Raw genomic sequence first — 16,546 nt, forward strand, 5'->3', positions numbered from 1 at the left:
GTGTGTAAACTTATAAATATATACACAAATTACCTTTATATGTGTATAAAACTTTATATACCTTTCATAAATAGCGTAAAAATAAATTATAAAAAGCTTATAAAAACCTTATAAAAACGGTATAAATCATTTTAAAAACCTTTTAAAAACCTTATAAAACTTATAAAAACGACTTAAAACTATTTAAAACATTTTAAAATATTTGTATCGAATCTCCCAGTAGTAGTTATTATATAGAAGTACCTTATAAACTATATAAAACTTTATAATTTTTATATTTAAAAAGGGGTATTTTTGAAAATGGATAGATAAAGGGGGTATTTTTAAAAAGGGGTACACCAAAAGGGGTATTTCTCAAAAATTCTCTATTTAGTTTGTGATTCAACATGTAATAATACAAAGAACATTATAATTTGTTTTAACTTTGAATTTTATACTTGATTTCCTATCTAAAAAAAAATTTGGTATTCCATTTTCTATCTATTATATATATACTACAAGGATGAAAAATATAATTAAACCTAGAAATATAACTTAAATTAAGAGGAATATAAAAAGAGATTAAAAATAAAATTATTTCTTGGGAATTTTTAAGGTTTCACTCTCTCCTTATTGGTCCATTTAGCATTTATTTTTAAATTATAATATTTATTTTTAATTAAACCAAATATCTAACACATTTAGTCATATACTTTAATTCATACTTGAAATCCACACTTTACTATTAAATTGTAACTTAAATTATATAACCTTTCAATTGACTATTTGTTTCCTCCATTTAACTTCAATTAACACACTATAAAATATAATTATAACTCCTCTGATTTAATTATTTCAGAATTGTAACTTACATCATATTTTATCCTATAAATACTCATTTTTACATCCTCCTCCACCATATATGATATTCTCAATATTTTCTTTGTTTAATTTTTAATGTTCTTGCATGGGTTGAAAGCTCAATTAAGATATCATTGTAAGAGCTTGATTATATATTTGGTTAAAACTTTTGTTTTCAATTATATTTCTTCTTCATTTTTTCATTGTTTTTTTTACTATTAAATGTATAATACATATGTATAATAATATTTTATGGTTATAAGGAAATTACTTTATCGATGGATTCAAAAATATTGATTTCTGACCATCGCACCATAAGAAAATCAAGCTAAATAAACCATTTTCATTGTTTTACTTTATATGTTTTTTTCTTTCTCACATATTCATGTATATTTATTTTATTTTCAAAGTATGTAATTATTTTAACAAAATATTTTTTTGTTATATTCAAACCAATTTGTAAGACATTGAAATAAATAAAATTTTATACACAAATAAAGGTAATTTTTGTGTATATTTATAAGTTTACACACATATTTGGATAAATTTCAACATTTTTAGTGGTTGTTTTGATAAAGTTTGAAAAGGGGGTAAATTTAAAAAGAGGTATTTTTAAAAGGGGTATTTTTTAAATTCTTCCAATATTATTTCTATTTTTATTATTAACAATATTATTGTTTTATCAAAAAATACTGAAAAGTACTAAATAAAATTACTATCAAAATTGATTAATTGAACAGTTAATCAACGAATAAATTCAAAAGATATGGATGTATGTTTCTATTGTATGATTTAAGCAAATAACATGTAAAAATGTCATAAGCATTAAAATTTATTTAATCTATTTTTATAAATAATAAATAAATTAAAATAATTAAATAAATATACAACAACCCGCGCATATGCGCGGGACATTACCTAGTCTTAACAAAACGTAACAAATTTTTTTTAAGAGTGAACGATTGATGATATGTTTATTTACGAACGAGTATATACGTGCTTTCACTACCAAATGCTAACTATATTCATTCAAATATAATTAGACATATGTACTGATCAAATTCTTCTAACATACAAATAGTAATTATGGATGGTCAAGGATGCAAATGGAAAGTGCAATGAAGGATATAGCAAGAAGTAGAAGTAGAAAGACATGTGAAACTCGAGAAGCAAGTCTCACTAGCTTAAGATTACTCTTCTCTCTATGTTGACCAAACCACTCTTTGCAAGAACACATCATCCTTCCCAATTTGTTACATTATGATCTTTTGAATTGAAAATATAATTTTATTAACTAAATAAATGATTATTTTAATCAAATGGGCCTATAGCTCAGTGGTAGAGCATTCGACTGCAGATCGAGAGGTCACCGGTTCGAACCCGGTTGAGCCCTATTTGGTTTTGTTTTTTTTTAATCTTTGTTACGAACCTTCTTTGTTTCACGTTCACCCAAGTGGCTTAAAGGTCACGGGATGATCTTGTCTCTTATATTCCCTTCCTTACCAACCCAAATAGGCTTAATGTAAGAATGATGTTCCTAATCTACTCATAGGCTTAATAGGTTTAGAGTTTATTAACTGAGGAAACTCCAAAAGTACTAGTAAAGCACATTATTGCTTCAAACCCCACGGGTCATATTAGCTATGTTGTCCTTATATGTTCGTATACGTATATATATATTTCTTGTATTATGCTTTAGATACATAACAAAAGTGTGATACAAAACAAAAACCACTTCCTCTCTTCCGAAGATATTTGATTTTTTATATTGCTACATATACATATATACATGCATTATTATTATTTTTATATTGCTGGCAAGATTATCTTGAAAAGAGAAATAACACTAATGCAAGAAAACAAAATAGTCCAACTAAAAGAAAAAAAAATGAGTTTTAAAGGATTAGGATAAGGTAATATTAAACACAGTGAGTAGTTGTATCACATGCAGTGATTAAGAAGAGACAACGAAGAGACTGTTTGATCGATTCTTGTCTGAGAGTTACTGTCTATTTCAGTATTTATAAACCTATCTTGAACCAAGAACAAGTCAAATCAAAACTCAAGAATCTTATATAAAACTCTCTGATTCTTGATTCTTTCTTTATTCTTAGTTTTCTTTGTGGAGATGGGGAATTGTTCGCAAAGAGCAGTATCTGACGGTGGTGGTTTAGTTCATGTAATTGAGACAGATTCCAGAAGAAACATAATGGAAGAATACTACAGAACCCGGAGATGCACCTCGTTGCCTATAACCAGGGAGAAATCATTAGGGTATCTTGTTAGACAAGGTACACCAAGTCCTAGAGGAGCTGGGCCGAAGATTCAAGTGTCGCCGCAGAGAAGGAACGGAGTTTGGAAAGCGAAAGTGGTGATCGGAAGTAAGCAGCTCGAAGAGATTTTGGCTGTTGAAGGCAATACACACGCTTTGATTGATCAGCTCCAGTTTGCTGCGGCAGAAGCTTTGGTTTCTTCAACCTCTGCCTCGGACATTGTCAGAGTTAAAAGCTTGTCGTCCAGGTCCGGCAAAAACAATGAGAACTACTTCTGTTAGGTTCGATGATTGCGGATTTTGTGCCGCGTTTCTCATTTGTAATCCTTGTAAGCATAGTGTGTATAATGTACATAAGGTAAACTTGTTTCAGAAAGTTAAAAACATAAAAGAGTGTATTTGTATTCCATCATATGATCAGTTTCTTTTGGTTATGGTCATGCTTCTTTATTCAATTTGGTTTTGGTTTTTGTTTGGAATTAGATCATAAACCGAAATGTTTACTCCTACTCAGGGTAATAGCTGTTTGCTGGGGGGCCTCGAGAGGGAAACACATTACGACCAATTCAGGAAAGAAACAAAAGAAACAGTTACATGAGACAATTAACACTGGAAACCACTACTTAAGCAGACACACATGTGTCGTGAGGTACCACATTGTTCTTCTTCATACACGCGATTCCATTTTCTTGACAGCTTTTTCGATGGCTGGGATGTTTTTCTTGAAGGTTGACCATTGCTCATCTGTTAAACTTATTCCTGGATAACACATTACAATATATCAGAGACAGGAAATGGATCAAAAACATTACTCAAAAACCCCAATTCTATATTCTGACTTATTCAAAAGATTAGTACTTGCACGTATTCAAATACTCGAAAACTAGGAAAAATTGTTTGAAAAATCCAGAACAAGCTTTAAAACCTGTGAGGTTAGACTAAACTACACAACTGAAGAATGATTCTATTTCAACTTTTCCAAATAACAGATCAGCCAAAATGGTTTCTTCTAATCAGCCTTTACACTAAAATGAAACTTTCAACACGCAAGCAAAACAATAGCAACTCTCTCAATCCCCATTGACTTCAAAATTTCGATATCGCAAACACAAATTGCTCTGATACAACTCAAAAGTGGTAACTTGAAAGAAACAACTTACACATAAACACACAATATGGTCAATAGAAGATGCATTTGGACACACACAAAGTCGGAGATTTTGGTAACAAAATTGGCTATCATAGAACTAAAAGAGAGCAAAGTACCTTTAGAAGTGGGAAGCTCTTTGCCATCTTTCTTGTAATACTCTCTAATTGAAACCAAAGTCTTCCCTTTAAATTCCTGAATCGTCACTCTTCTCTTATCCGATAGCTAAACACACACAAACCCCAACAACAACAACAAAATCATCATAACTCAGTCACAATTCAAACACTTCAATTCACAATTCAAAACACTTCAATTCACAAAATCAAGAAATCGAATTGGAGAAAGAGTTAATGAAATCGAACCCTGCAAATGATGAGATCGCCGTCATCATCAAACTCGTTGCTTCTTCTTCCTCCTTTACCACCACCACCACCATCTTCTTCTTCTTTTTCTTCTTCTTTTTCCTCAGGACACTTGGATCTCTCTTCGTCGAGGAACGAGTTCACAACTACTCGTACATAAGATTTGTGAGACGGCTCAGAGAGATCGATACCGAGTCTCTCCGAAGCGAGTTTACGGACCTTGAACTCTGTCATCTCTTTCATATCTGATTCCTTGAGTATCTCCCTCACAGTTCTCTCGATCTTCTGCTTCGTCTCATTCTCCATTTTTTTTTAGGGTTTTTTCCTCCGCCGTGATTTTGAAATCGGTGAATAGAGTTTTTAGCTAAATCGGGTTATCGGAAAGTTTTATGTAGGGGAGGAGGGGTTTAATACGATGACGTTTTATTGCCGTTTATGTTGTCCTACGTGGCATTTAAATTACGTCACTCTCTCTCTCTGTATAAAGTTTACTTACGTCATCTAAACCGGAAGTGAGTTTTTTCTCGTTTGATGATGACAAATTCTATCCGGTACGGTACGGTACGGAGGTGAATTACGTAACCAAAATCTTCAAGAGTAAGATGCGTCACCAATGTACTACTGAGCTAAGTATTGTACACAGTACATAACAATTTTGCAATACTTTTGATCCAATTACTCATTCTCGCCAATGGTTAAATCCCAAAATCCAAATAGAAAAAAATAGATCAACCATTCCAGAAGAGATGAAAAAAAAAAAACATCCCATACATGTAGTTAAAAACTAAAAATAATAATAACACTGATGAATCTAATAAGCCAATTCCCAATATGCAGTTTCTTTCTTTCTTCTTTATTTTCTGTCCACTTGAAAATAAAAAGAAGGAAATGAAACCAAAAAACTAAAGATTTTTTTTATTATCATCAGTGAACAACAACTTGTTGATCATCGATGAGCATCACCGAGCTGTGATGATGAACCATGTGCCACCTTCCATTATGGAACTCGAACACATTTGTGATCAGGAACGGACCACCGTCCACGTTCAGGTATGCTTTCATGGTGACCCAAGCCATGTCCGTTAGTATCCGAGTGCGAACAGTGTTGACCTGAAAGTCAAACCCTTGTTCCCAGTTGAAACAGAGTTGCCAGCTTTGCATCACTTCATTGTACCTGTAAATGGACAAAGCAAAACGTAGATGGTTCATACCGAATTCTCTCTGTTCTTTCAAACAAATCCACCAAGATGTATTTATCCCATTTGCGAAATGACCATATTAGGGATAACAATATCCCACATCCGAAAGAAGCAAGGGATCTTGACTAGTATATAAAGATATATGGGCTCATCCACTACGAGCGAATAGGCTCATATATCCTTATATACTAGTCAAGATCCCTTACTTCTTTCTGATGTGTGATATTGTTATCCGTAATTGTGTGGAGTAGACTCAAACTATTGAATCACAGTTACCGTTATTATTCAAGGATAGTGAATATGCTGAAAGAATCCAAATCCTATTATAGCTAGATATACAAGTATTAAACTGTTAACAATGTTATCCTATTATCCTATTGCTGTAAATCTTTTGCTTCAGCGTTTCAACTAAATCAAACAATACAATTAACATCTTCTATCATTAGCAACTACATAAAAGCATTGTTCCGCTAGTATACTCAACCTTAGATAACATCTACAAGACCCCTCTAACACCTAACAACATAAACACATACCCTAAACCGTTACAGAACATGCTAGTATTAGGATGACATAACCGGAAACAAAATGATAACAGTAAAGACATTCCTCATTAGCAAAAAAGCAAGACGGTGAAAATGAAATGTGCAGTTGTGATTACCCAGAAAAGAGTTCGCCTGAGGCATGGATACACTTGACATAGTCCGAGTTCAGCCACAATCGAGCCATCGCTTGAAGCGCTCTGTCTCTAATGATGCCGAAGAATTCAGTATTCACACTAATAATAGCTCTAGTAGTTGCATAGTAAGCTTTCCACCCATTGACTGGAGTTATACCATCTTGTTCCATAGTAAAATCCTGGTACACCAAATGAAAAAACACACATTGATTTCAGCAAACTGCTAAGAAACTACATCTTTTAAACCTAGAATCAAAAGCTAAGTGAATAAGTGAATTAGTCATAACTAACCTTGTGATAAAGAGCTTTCCAAGCATTATCATCATTAGCAGCTTTCCTCATCAATGAATTAGTCATAGACAAGCGACAAAGACTTGGATAATCCAAATAACTAAGCGCGTGAGTCGTAATTTCAGGAACCAACTGCTCCATCATCGACACTCCAGGCTTATCATCAACCACCGCGTTCGTCACAGCCGTAACCTCCCTCATCTCTCCGCCACCACCGAGGGGAGGCGTACCACCGTTCGCCAGCGGCGTCGACGGCATAGATTTATCGTCCAGTTTTCTGACAGATCGAGACGCGAGGAGAAGTGGTGGGGGAACACGATTGCGATTGATAACTGCGAGTATGAAAGAACAATAAAAGCTAATTACGCGGCGAGAAGGAGAAGAAGTTAAAAAAAAAAACACAGATAAAACCTGAAGGCGACGCACTTAGGGTTTAACGGCGGTTTCCTTCTTCTGCCGGAACCCTAAAATTGAATCGGAGAATAAATTTGGCAGAGACGAGGAAGGAGAGATTTGCAAAAACTTTTTTTTTTTTTCTCCAACTCCGTAACTGACCAATTTGCAAAATGTTTTATCAAAAAAGTGTCACTGTAGGAAATAGCCTTGAGTATCAAGGGTATTATAGTAAACTTACATTTATGTTTATCCAAGTGTGTCATTTTTATCCAAATACGTTGTCGTTTGATCGAAGGTGCTCTCTTTAACCTCAAATTTCTTGTGAACCACGCTATTACATTATCATCTTTGAGCTCTTGGTGTATTGAATATATCTTCTAATCTATAAATATCTTTTTTGTTAAGACCTTGTTGTAGTGACTATTGTCAGTTTCAGACACATTTAGGTCTGTCTGATAGGGTAAAACAAGAATTGCTTCTTTCTGTTTTTTTCTTGGCCTACGAGAAGACAAAAAGAGAGATGATAATAATAAGCTATTTACGTTTTTGTACTTGACTAGTTTGTTCTTCCTTCATCTTCTTATTTACGCTGATGATCGTCATTTGCACTTGTCCTTGTGATGAGCTCCAGAGGAAGCGGTTTCAACGTATTGCTCAGATAGTTTCTTGATCTTGTCGCCTTCTTTGATCAAGAAGTTAGCACTCTTTGCTTTGCTATGATACTTCATCACTTTCTCTGTGGTTTTAGTCACTGCCCATCTGTACTGTTCCACGTTTATTACTCCGCTCTTGCACAATGGTCTGATATGTTCTTTGATGTATGCTTCCACCTTAGGGAAAACAATAAAACCAGTTCAAGAAATAGGAAATGAGAATTTTGAGACGTGACTTACGAGAGAGTTTTACAAATTTTACCTTCTTGGTGACAGAGTTACTAAACGCATCAGCTTTGCTTTTCTCTTCTTTAGAAGGCTTCTCACTTGTTTTCTCTTCTTTAGATGGCTTCTCGCTTGTTTTCTCTTCTTTAGAAGGCTTCTCGCTTTGATTGCACTTCTCAATGTTTTTCGGAACTTTTTTCTCTTTAATGGAAGTGTTCACAAAGTTTGAGGCGCTGAACTCCTTGTGTGTGTTACTCTCACACTCTGAATCAGGTACTTTAGCTTCAACACCATTATCAGCAGTTCCTTCAACGAGAGGTTTCTCAACTAGTTTCTCTATACCAGGTCCATATAGTTCTTCACATTCAGCAACAGAAAGGATTTCACCTCCTTCTCCTTCTCCTTCTCCTTCTCCTTCCCCTTCTCCCTCACCCTCGGCCTCAACCTCGACCTCAACCTCGGGTAGAGGCTCTATAGGAGCAGCGCTTTTCCTATCGTCTTCGCCATTTGTGGTCCCCTTCTGGTTTGCAGTTGTTTCTTCATTTCCCACGACTTCAGATTGATTCGAACACTTTTCAGGTTGAACAGTGGAGAAAACTACCTTCACCTTAGTCAAACTTTCATCCGGCTGCGTTACTGAAGCTTTTCTAGCCATGGTAGCACTGATATAGTCGTCTTCATCCAATTCATACTCAAAATCCCCGAAGATGTCCGTATCAGGAACGGAATCCATGTCAAGTACATTATATGGGCCTGCCGGCCTTGTCTCGTTCATGGAACTGTCTCCTTTCTCTGGAGGAACTTCCGTTGAGCGGGTCGGGCTGTTTGGTGGTGAATCAGCAAGACCTGCTGCTCTGAGCGCTTGAAGGATGGCTGGATCATCTGAATCTTTACCACTAATACGTTCTGACTCGTTAACAGCCATTGGTGATGACAAATTTGGTTCTACAGCATTATCCATCGCCTTGCTCTCTGAATGATGCAGTATTTCTTGTGAGCATAGATTCAGATACACAACTTTGCTACTTGATTTATCCGCGATCGCTTTCTCAATATTTATAGCATCAGCAACGGCTAATTCTGTTGCTGCACTTCTTCGAACAGACTGAAGGTTTTCTTTCTTTAAGAAATGTTCTGTCATGCGATATAATTGTGTCTGCAGCAACAGCGATTTGCTTAGGAACAAAAAACCAGCACATGTGCAAATAATAAAGCTAGCTATTCCGATGTTAATAATGTTTTGCAGAAAAATCAATAACAGATTAGCCCCAACATTCCGTATTGTCAGTTTAATGTGTGTAACCATAATAAAAGCACATATGGAATTGATGAACCTAGTAGAGCAGATCTCTCATAGATTTCCCTAACACATGACATGACTGCCTAATATTTGTAAGAACTAACACACCCCACTCCCCTCTCATCTGTTTTTACTAACCGAAATGTGTACGACTGCTCAGCTTATTCTACCATATAAAGTGACGTCTTATTCAATATCTGGAACCCAAGTAACTCACTATGAACCTAGCCCTAACCAATGCCACATGAACTGGAAAGTAAAGTAAAGAGCTATCCACGTACCTGCCTAACTGCAACAGGAACTTTATTATGGCGACTGGTTGCAAGGCTTGGTCTCATATCAGCTGGTAGTTGAGCCTGATAGCAATGATAATAATAAATGTGCAACAATCCCAACACACCAGATTTCTAAAAAGTAACAAAGTAAAATAGACGAGAATTACACACCAACAATGGATAAATCCCTTTGAGCTCGGGAGAGCCTTCTTTGTCTTCGGTTGAGTTGTTGCCAGCTAAAGCTTTCTTTCTTGCAAGAACCTGCAATGCCCATTTCCTTTTGTCTTTCTTGAGATCATCGGGATTCTCAAACACTTCCTTAGAGTTACTCGATGCAAGATTAGGTTGTCCATCTGACTGTTTGTTTCCCGGGTTCAGTTTTGATCCAGCTTTTAAGCTGCTCCCCTTGGCATCACTAAACTTTGGTATGGTCTTGCTGGGTTCTGTGGGTTTTGCATTGTTTGGTGAGTTCCCTGTTTTTTCCGGTGCCAAAAGAGGCTTGAGATTATCATTTCTTGGGAACACAGAGGTATCTGCCAAATACAATCTGGAGAGGATAGGATTTGAGGCCTGTTGAGTTTCAGATGAAAAGTTTGTTTTGACTCCAGCTGGTTTCTTCTTCAAGAGGCTAAGAACAGACTTCAGAGTTTCAATTTTTTCAGGCTTTCTAGTTTGTAGGCACCTATGTTTCCAAAACTCAACTTCACAGTCCCGGTGCCATGCACTTTTCCGCTTCCCATTTGTATCTGCATAAATTTTCTTCGTGAGATTCTCTCTGACTTTTCCTTTCTGCAGCATCAACTTCTTTGCCTTCACAGCCAGAGCCATATTTTTTCTAGGTGCTTCTTCAGTTTTGGGTCCTGCCACAGCAGCTCTAAAGGCAGCCAAAAGTTTTGGATCGAATTGGTTATCTCTTATGTCCTCCATCGATTTGTTTCGAACGGCTTCTCTTATTTCTTTCCTTAGTTTTTCAACCAGAACCATTGACTCTTTCTCATCTTCTGGTGTCCTTTTGATCTTCTTTACCCTCAAACCAGCAGCATTCTCTCCTTCTGAAGACTTATCAGTAGGATTTGAACGCATGAGATTTTTTACACGCCCAGTTCCTTTAACAATGCTGAAAATATCAACAGTTGTATTGTTTGGAGGGGATCTGCTCTCTTGGTGAACGGTAGCCAAGTCTTCCTCTTTCTCGAGTTTGGGTATATTGAGAGATTCGGAAATCTCAGGTTCAGTTTCTGAATTGCCATCATCGCCACTGGTAAAGAAATGCCACGATGAAACAACAAAACTCAAACAAATCCACACCAAGTAGAGAAAAGAGGGTAAGATGGTACCAAGAAAGGAACAGATTTCATTTGTGAAACTTACCTGAAATCTGAAAGCTTTCTCTTTAAGCTAATAACACTAGCAACATCTGAACTGGAAATGGCCGTAGTGGAAAGATCTGGTAAACGCATTACAGTATGTAAGACCCTTTTTATTTATGCAGATGCAGATTACATTTAAACATAAAGAGGATGAAATGAAGGAAGCAGAAAAAACATGCGAACAAGGGGTAGTATGTTACTTACTTTTTTGATCATTCATCGACAGACAATCCTTCTCTTCAACAGGGTCTACAGTTGTATATAAAATGTTAAATTATTACTTAAGGAAAAAGCATATTAAGAATCTATAATGGTTAAGAAATTACAACTAAGACTCAAAGAAAATTGTATTACCACCAAATTAACTCTTGGTCAATCAATATACCTGTTCTATTCTCTACGTGTGCAACAAAACATGGCTGATCTAAATCAGAAATTAGTCTTGATGATATATCATGTGGTAAGGACAGCTTGAGCTCTAATTTTACGGGGACCTGCTCTGTATTTTCCTCCCGACAGAGAATTTTCAGATGCGACCTATCTGGCTCTCCATCCACTTTAGCTTGAGATGACGATGGGTTGGTATTACTTGGTTCCATATGACACTCGTCTCCTTTGACAATTGATACAACAAGAGCTGTCTCGCCTTCATCAGCGACCGTAACTGAAAAGTTCCCAGAGTAAATAGCCTCGGCTGAGCATCCACTATTTGTCCTCTCAGAAATATCCAGAGTCTTTCTTGTCTCCGTTAGTGAGGTATCAGGCTGTGTCTCCATTGGTGAGGTATCAGGTTCAAGTGGTTTTTCATTAGCGAGACATCTGTGGACATAAAGCAAATGAATGATAAGATGGCTGAGAGAACATATAGAAAAGAAGAATAATATGGATAAGCCTTAGATTTCGCTCAGGTTTGGTACGTAGTGTCTTTACTAGTTAAACACAGAACTGGCACACGGAAATGATAAAAATAATTCAAGAAACTATACCATAAAAATCTGTTTACCTAAAAGACTAATAATTAAAGCAGCAATATAATGAAACAACACTGTTGAAATTTATCAAGCCATGGATTAAGCAACTATATGTAGTCAATACGCCAACAAAACTTACCTCGGACATATCCATGTATCTTCTGATGCATTTTCCAGGTCAAAACCCACGCAAACAGCATGATACCTATTACCACAGATGAAAGCAACAATCAGTAGACCATATAAGAATACTGTAAAGATGAACTATCTAAAACAACAATAAAGTATAGAAAGATTGAAAAGGTTAGTATCTTTGTGGTGTACATGTCATATCATAAACTCCCTTCGTTGATAGTAATATCATTTAGGAACCAGCAACACAGCTAAGCTATAAACATAGTAGACACAAACATTATGGCACTGTAACAACTAAGAAAGCACCAGAAGTTCTCCAGTTAATGAAGTAGAGTGGTTGGAAAAAAAAAGTTAAACAACAATCAGGACAATGCACACATAATAAACAACCCATGGATAAAATTTAAGAGGTAATAATAGTTACCATATATCACAAGAATCACAAGCAATTGATGTATCAAGGTTGGAATCCCCTCCAATGTAAGTGAACGTGTTACGGATCTTGCAAAGATCACCATCTAAACAGATAACTGCCTACAAAATGATACGGAAAGCTTAATGTACTATGTATTGACTAGGACACCCCATATATGATATACTTACATATTCGTCAATATAGTGTGTTTCGTCAATATCGTGTGGCGGAGAAGTGACAGCATCAGTTTCCTCCTCAATGCAGTAATCTTCATCTCTGCATGTATTTCATAACTTAGCTTAACGTCAGCAGATGACAACAATTTATAGCACATACAGAAACCTATGGTACACATGATTTTCAATCACTTGATCATGCTATGCCATTTAGTATAAATCTATCATTATAAGCCACATGTAGTTGAAGACAGAGACACCACTCAGATTTTTCAGGCAAGCAAAGTCTATCACAACAACGGACATGAGGAAAAAAATAGTACCCTGATATCGAGACCTCATCAACCTTGCTGCTTTCACCTGAATCATACACCTTCACAATCAAAACCAAATACTTATTAATACCTAACTCAACAGCTCCTCCACGCACAAAAATGTATGAGAAATGTTCAGATAAATCAAACAAAAAAACAGATATGAAGTGTCTTACAGGAACACATGTAATCAACTGAAACTCTCTCTGGCAAAGAGGGCAAAGGTTCATAATCGTAGACCAATTATCAATGCAATCAAAGCAGAACCTAAGCATAAGACACAAATTATCAGTCTGCTATTTCACAAAATAGTCCATTAAACACATAGTGGGGATAAATTTAGCAATAACTAATCTTCAAAGAACTTAGGCAACTTTTGTTGATTAAGACAGGATAATGCTAATTAGAGAAAGAAAAAAACATGGTGTTACCAGTGTTGACAGCAATCAAGAACACCTCTATCAACAATAATATCCATGCAAATCCCACATCTTTCCCCTTCAATCCCAGCCATATCCTGTCAAAAGAAATCAAAATGAGAACCAATGCACAAACACTAACACAGTTTTGCCAAAATAAAAAAAAAACAAAGGTTTCTAAAAAACGTGACACGAAGTAACTGAAATGCTTAATTGCAGCAGCTTGTGTTCATGATTTTAACTATGAAGCTACCAGGAATTACAAGTTCTGAGCTCCAGGGTTCAAGAAGAATAAAGGTTAACCCATGATTAGTTCAACCAAAAAGCGAAGAAATTCCAAGTTTAACACTAACATTATGTCCAACTTCAGCAGCTTCATCTTCAACCAAGTTGCTAGCGTCAAAATCGAGCTCCATTTTCTGGGGAAAAAAATAAAAAAGACAAAGTGATCAGAAAGATGAAATCGATTCCTAAGACGAGAACGAAGCGTGAGAAAAAATCAAGGTGAAATTTCTCTAAACCCAGCCACACCTAACCTACCTCGGATCAACAAAACCTATGAAGAAGCTGAGAGAGGAAACAAAAAAAAATCTCAGAACCCTTGATGAAGAAAATTGAAAAAGGCAAAGCAGCGTCCAAGGGCAAAACGGGAAAATTACACGAGAGGGTGGAGATGACGTCACCTCTTTAGCCCTCTTCAAGCCCTCAAATTTTTTTTTAATTAGAAACTTTTGATGAGGAAAGAAAGAATTGAAATTTATGTCTTCGTCTCTCTGAAGATGACCAAAAAGATGGACCACACGAGCTTTTTTAGAAACTTTATGGGTCGAATCTTAAAACATTCTATTTCATGTGGGCCATTTACGCAAATTTAACAATACATTGATCCTAAATTTATGTTTCCCCTTATCTATCCCGTACTTTCCTCTTTTATACAAAAAGACCCCATAGTTTTTTTCTTTTGACTATAGGCCAAAAAATCAAAATTGGAAAAGCTCATCCACACTTTACAGTTGGTTTCTTTTTATTTCCTAAGTACTATGATGAAGCATAGTTTCTAGGTTAGTAGGGAAACACATGTCCACGTGGCGACTATTCCATACATTGTCGGCGAGGATGGCGTTAACGGCGTCTGTAGGATGAAACTGGTCCCACCAGAGATGACCTGAAGCGTCGGAGCAAGCCATCTCCGGCGAGATACATGGAAGCCATCCCTTGTACCTTCCTAGCCCACAACACGCATCTGTTGTCTCATTAAAACCTGTCCACACCACAGAACACACACACAACTATGTTTCAACAGAAGACTCACAAGATGATCAGAAAGTTTTTTAAAGCTGTGTGAGCATGACACTAATGTAATGTTGTTACCAGTGGTAGTCTTTTTTTGTGAAGTGAGAATTGAGATGGAAGTGGTGCTTGCTTACCGTAGAGTTGGTGGTTCCTGAGGATGTCCATAGCGCTTTGGAACACGTCGCAGTAGATAATGGATGCACCAGGAAGCTCACGGTTGAGCTTATCTACTGTGTATCTCATGACAAAGTTGGATTCCATGATCATGCTGTTCACTTCCTCTACACATTCTCCGTTCTGGCTCCTGTATTTCCACAGGTAGTATGGTGCACAGCCAATCGGTGGCAAACCCATCACCACCATCCTCCTCACCTTGACATTGTACAGAGTCTGTGAAACAAACACAATACTTCTCTTATTAGGTGACATAAATCGGATACATTGAAGAGGAAAGTACTTATGAATCAATCATCTTTAATCTATCAATATGCCGGGTTGAGATACCATTCAGGGTTCTACATCAGTATAAACCAGAGATGCAAAATAGAATAAGGGTTGTCATTTGAGCTTAATGTAAGAAACGCTTAGTGTCCTAATCAGTTAAAAGGTTTCACTTTTCAAGGTTTTTGGGTAGAACTATAAAAGTGATATCCTAACCTCAGAATCATACTTGTTTGTCCCTATAGACTCTCCACCAAGATCAGACATATAAATATTGATAAAAGGACAAAGGTCTAACCTTGAGCTCCTGTCTCATATTGGTAGCCAAGAACTGATTAAAATTCCAAGGAGTATAGAGATTCTGCACATTGGAGATGTTCCTGATATAGAAATGTATGTAATCATTCACTCCGATCGATATGTAGAAAACCGAGTTTGAGACCAAACGCTCCGCAACTCGCTCCCCAATACTCAGTATCATCTGCTGGAATGTATCAACAAACTGCTCAACCTGCATAGCAAACGAAACTCGCTGGCCCTGCAACAACAAAGTTCCCCCACAGGATTGAAAAAATTGAAAACGAACAAAAAAATCGGATCCACTAGACAAGCTGAATTGAGTAATACCAGTTCGGATCCACTAGACAAAATGATTCCAGCACCAGCTGATGCATAGTTTACACCTTGAAACATGTCTTCAACAGTCCCAGTTTGTCCAAGGTAGCTAGGAACGAATGGTAAACCTAGACGATCAGCTGTTTCACAAGATTTTGCAGTAGACAAACAAAAACCAAATGATTCAATCTCTATCTCTTTCTTTAACAGTTCAAGAACAACATCAACGAATTTGACAATTTGGCTTTAATTTCAATACGAAGAATCAAGTAAAAGCAAATGGTTCTTGAAATCTAACAAGGAACCCGAGAACAAGAATCAAAAACCCAGAAATTTTTTGGGGAAGAAAGGTTTTAACCTAGAAAATCAACTGGGATCCTTCCATTGCAAAACCTCCCCGTCGGCTGATGCGTATCGAAATCTCTACCGTAAGGAAGACGATCTGCTCTCGCCAAGGTCCCGAGAAAGTTATTAGTTCCGCAATCCACAGAAGAATCGCCGAGCACGAACAATGCCGGCACAAAAGGCAAAGACGGCTTCACCGCCGGAGATTGGGCTCTGAGCGACGGCGATGGAGGTAGAAACGGCGGAATCGAAGGATAAAACGGCGAGATCCTTGGATACAAGTGATGATCGGCGATCAATTTGGGTCTCGTGAAGATTATCAAAAGAGAGAAAACAAGAACGAGAAGCTTGATCGACATGGAGAAAGTGCGCGGGAAAAAAATGTGGAGAGGCTCTGTGAGAGAGCCGGA

The 16,546-nt window shown here is 36.7% G+C and overlaps 5 protein-coding genes and 1 non-coding gene across 12 annotated transcripts; 2 read left to right on the plus strand and 4 right to left on the minus strand.

Annotated features, from left to right (window-relative positions):
- The first annotated feature begins 2,161 nt into the window (after positions 1-2,161).
- Positions 2,162-2,233, plus strand: TRNAC-GCA. Its single transcript has one exon. It is a non-coding gene; the product is annotated as a tRNA-Cys (tRNA).
- Positions 2,234-2,909: 676 nt separating this feature from the next.
- On the plus strand, positions 2,910-3,496 carry LOC17883202. Its single transcript, XM_006289896.2, has one exon. The coding sequence runs from the start codon at positions 2,969-2,971 to the stop codon at positions 3,392-3,394; it is 426 nt and encodes a 141-aa protein (XP_006289958.1). The 5' UTR covers positions 2,910-2,968; the 3' UTR covers positions 3,395-3,496.
- Positions 3,497-3,599: 103 nt separating this feature from the next.
- On the minus strand, positions 3,600-4,980 carry LOC17881485 (RNA polymerase II transcriptional coactivator KELP). The gene is made up of 3 exons (XM_006288740.2): positions 4,625-4,980; positions 4,379-4,484; positions 3,600-3,871 (listed from the first exon to the last, which is right to left on the minus strand). Exons 1-3 carry the CDS (start codon positions 4,928-4,930, stop codon positions 3,780-3,782), a joined length of 504 nt encoding a protein of 167 aa, XP_006288802.1. The 5' UTR covers positions 4,931-4,980; the 3' UTR covers positions 3,600-3,779.
- Positions 4,981-5,371: 391 nt separating this feature from the next.
- LOC17882264 (F-box protein SKIP8) lies at positions 5,372-7,349 on the minus strand. 2 transcript variants are annotated; one of them, XM_006288401.2, is made up of 4 exons: positions 7,220-7,349; positions 6,794-7,125; positions 6,485-6,681; positions 5,372-5,798 (listed from the first exon to the last, which is right to left on the minus strand). In XM_006288401.2, exons 2-4 carry the CDS (start codon positions 7,049-7,051, stop codon positions 5,549-5,551), a joined length of 705 nt encoding a protein of 234 aa, XP_006288463.1. In that variant the 5' UTR covers positions 7,052-7,125; positions 7,220-7,349; the 3' UTR covers positions 5,372-5,548. The 2 variants fall into 2 exon arrangements, with proteins under 2 accessions (XP_006288463.1, XP_023636699.1); XM_023780931.1 differs by having other exon boundaries at positions 7,205-7,349.
- Positions 7,350-7,551: 202 nt separating this feature from the next.
- On the minus strand, positions 7,552-14,069 carry LOC17884501 (uncharacterized protein At4g10930). Of its 6 annotated transcripts, none has more exons than XM_023780568.1 (15): positions 13,983-14,069; positions 13,796-13,861; positions 13,455-13,540; positions 13,200-13,290; positions 13,033-13,082; positions 12,722-12,809; positions 12,543-12,652; positions 12,123-12,188; positions 11,398-11,831; positions 11,217-11,261; positions 11,014-11,089; positions 9,814-10,900; positions 9,649-9,723; positions 8,105-9,223; positions 7,552-8,019 (listed from the first exon to the last, which is right to left on the minus strand). In XM_023780568.1, the coding sequence occupies exons 2-15, from the start codon at positions 13,856-13,858 to the stop codon at positions 7,789-7,791; spliced, it is 3,621 nt and encodes a 1,206-aa protein (XP_023636336.1). In that variant the 5' UTR covers positions 13,859-13,861; positions 13,983-14,069; the 3' UTR covers positions 7,552-7,788. The 6 variants fall into 6 exon arrangements, with proteins under 6 accessions (XP_023636336.1, XP_023636338.1, XP_023636337.1 ...); XM_023780570.1 differs by having other exon boundaries at positions 13,974-13,988; XM_023780569.1 differs by lacking the exon at positions 13,983-14,069 and having other exon boundaries at positions 13,796-13,955.
- A 233-nt stretch (positions 14,070-14,302) lies between these two features.
- Positions 14,303-16,522, minus strand: LOC17882279 (GDSL esterase/lipase At5g08460). Its single transcript, XM_023781710.1, has 5 exons — positions 16,150-16,522; positions 15,804-15,931; positions 15,475-15,714; positions 14,870-15,125; positions 14,303-14,703 (listed from the first exon to the last, which is right to left on the minus strand). Exons 1-5 carry the CDS (start codon positions 16,493-16,495, stop codon positions 14,474-14,476), a joined length of 1,200 nt encoding a protein of 399 aa, XP_023637478.1. The 5' UTR covers positions 16,496-16,522; the 3' UTR covers positions 14,303-14,473.
- Positions 16,523-16,546: the final 24 nt, after the last annotated feature.

The sequence above is a fragment of the Capsella rubella genome, unplaced genomic scaffold, assembly GCF_000375325.1.
Source record: "Capsella rubella cultivar Monte Gargano unplaced genomic scaffold, Caprub1_0 scaffold_6, whole genome shotgun sequence".
NCBI lineage: Eukaryota > Viridiplantae > Streptophyta > Magnoliopsida > Brassicales > Brassicaceae > Capsella > Capsella rubella.

Coding starts and splice junctions, on each gene's coding strand:
- LOC17883202 (XM_006289896.2), top strand. CDS start 2,969: ATGGGGAATTGTTCGCAAAGAGCAGTATCTGACGGTGGTGGTTTAGTT.
- LOC17881485 (XM_006288740.2), bottom strand. CDS start 4,930: ATGGAGAATGAGACGAAGCAGAAGATCGAGAGAACTGTGAGGGAGATA. Junction 4,485..4,624: donor GCGATCTCATCATTTGCAGG/GTTCGATTTCAT, acceptor GTGTGTGTTTAG/CTATCGGATAAGAGAAGAGT. Junction 3,872..4,378: donor AGAGCTTCCCACTTCTAAAG/GTACTTTGCTCT, acceptor TGTGTTATCCAG/GAATAAGTTTAACAGATGAG.
- LOC17882264 (XM_006288401.2), bottom strand. CDS start 7,051: ATGCCGTCGACGCCGCTGGCGAACGGTGGTACGCCTCCCCTCGGTGGT. Junction 6,682..6,793: donor GGAAAGCTCTTTATCACAAG/GTTAGTTATGAC, acceptor TTGGTGTACCAG/GATTTTACTATGGAACAAGA. Junction 5,799..6,484: donor TCAGGCGAACTCTTTTCTGG/GTAATCACAACT, acceptor GTCCATTTACAG/GTACAATGAAGTGATGCAAA.
- LOC17884501 (XM_023780568.1), bottom strand. CDS start 13,858: ATGGAGCTCGATTTTGACGCTAGCAACTTGGTTGAAGATGAAGCTGCT. Junction 12,189..12,542: donor TGTGATTCTTGTGATATATG/GTAACTATTATT, acceptor CTGTGGTAATAG/GTATCATGCTGTTTGCGTGG. Junction 11,090..11,216: donor GTCGATGAATGATCAAAAAA/GTAAGTAACATA, acceptor TGCGTTTACCAG/ATCTTTCCACTACGGCCATT.
- LOC17882279 (XM_023781710.1), bottom strand. CDS start 16,495: ATGTCGATCAAGCTTCTCGTTCTTGTTTTCTCTCTTTTGATAATCTTC. Junction 15,932..16,149: donor GATCCCAGTTGATTTTCTAG/GTTAAAACCTTT, acceptor CTTGTGAAACAG/CTGATCGTCTAGGTTTACCA. Junction 15,715..15,803: donor TGTCTAGTGGATCCGAACTG/GTATTACTCAAT, acceptor TTGTTGTTGCAG/GGCCAGCGAGTTTCGTTTGC.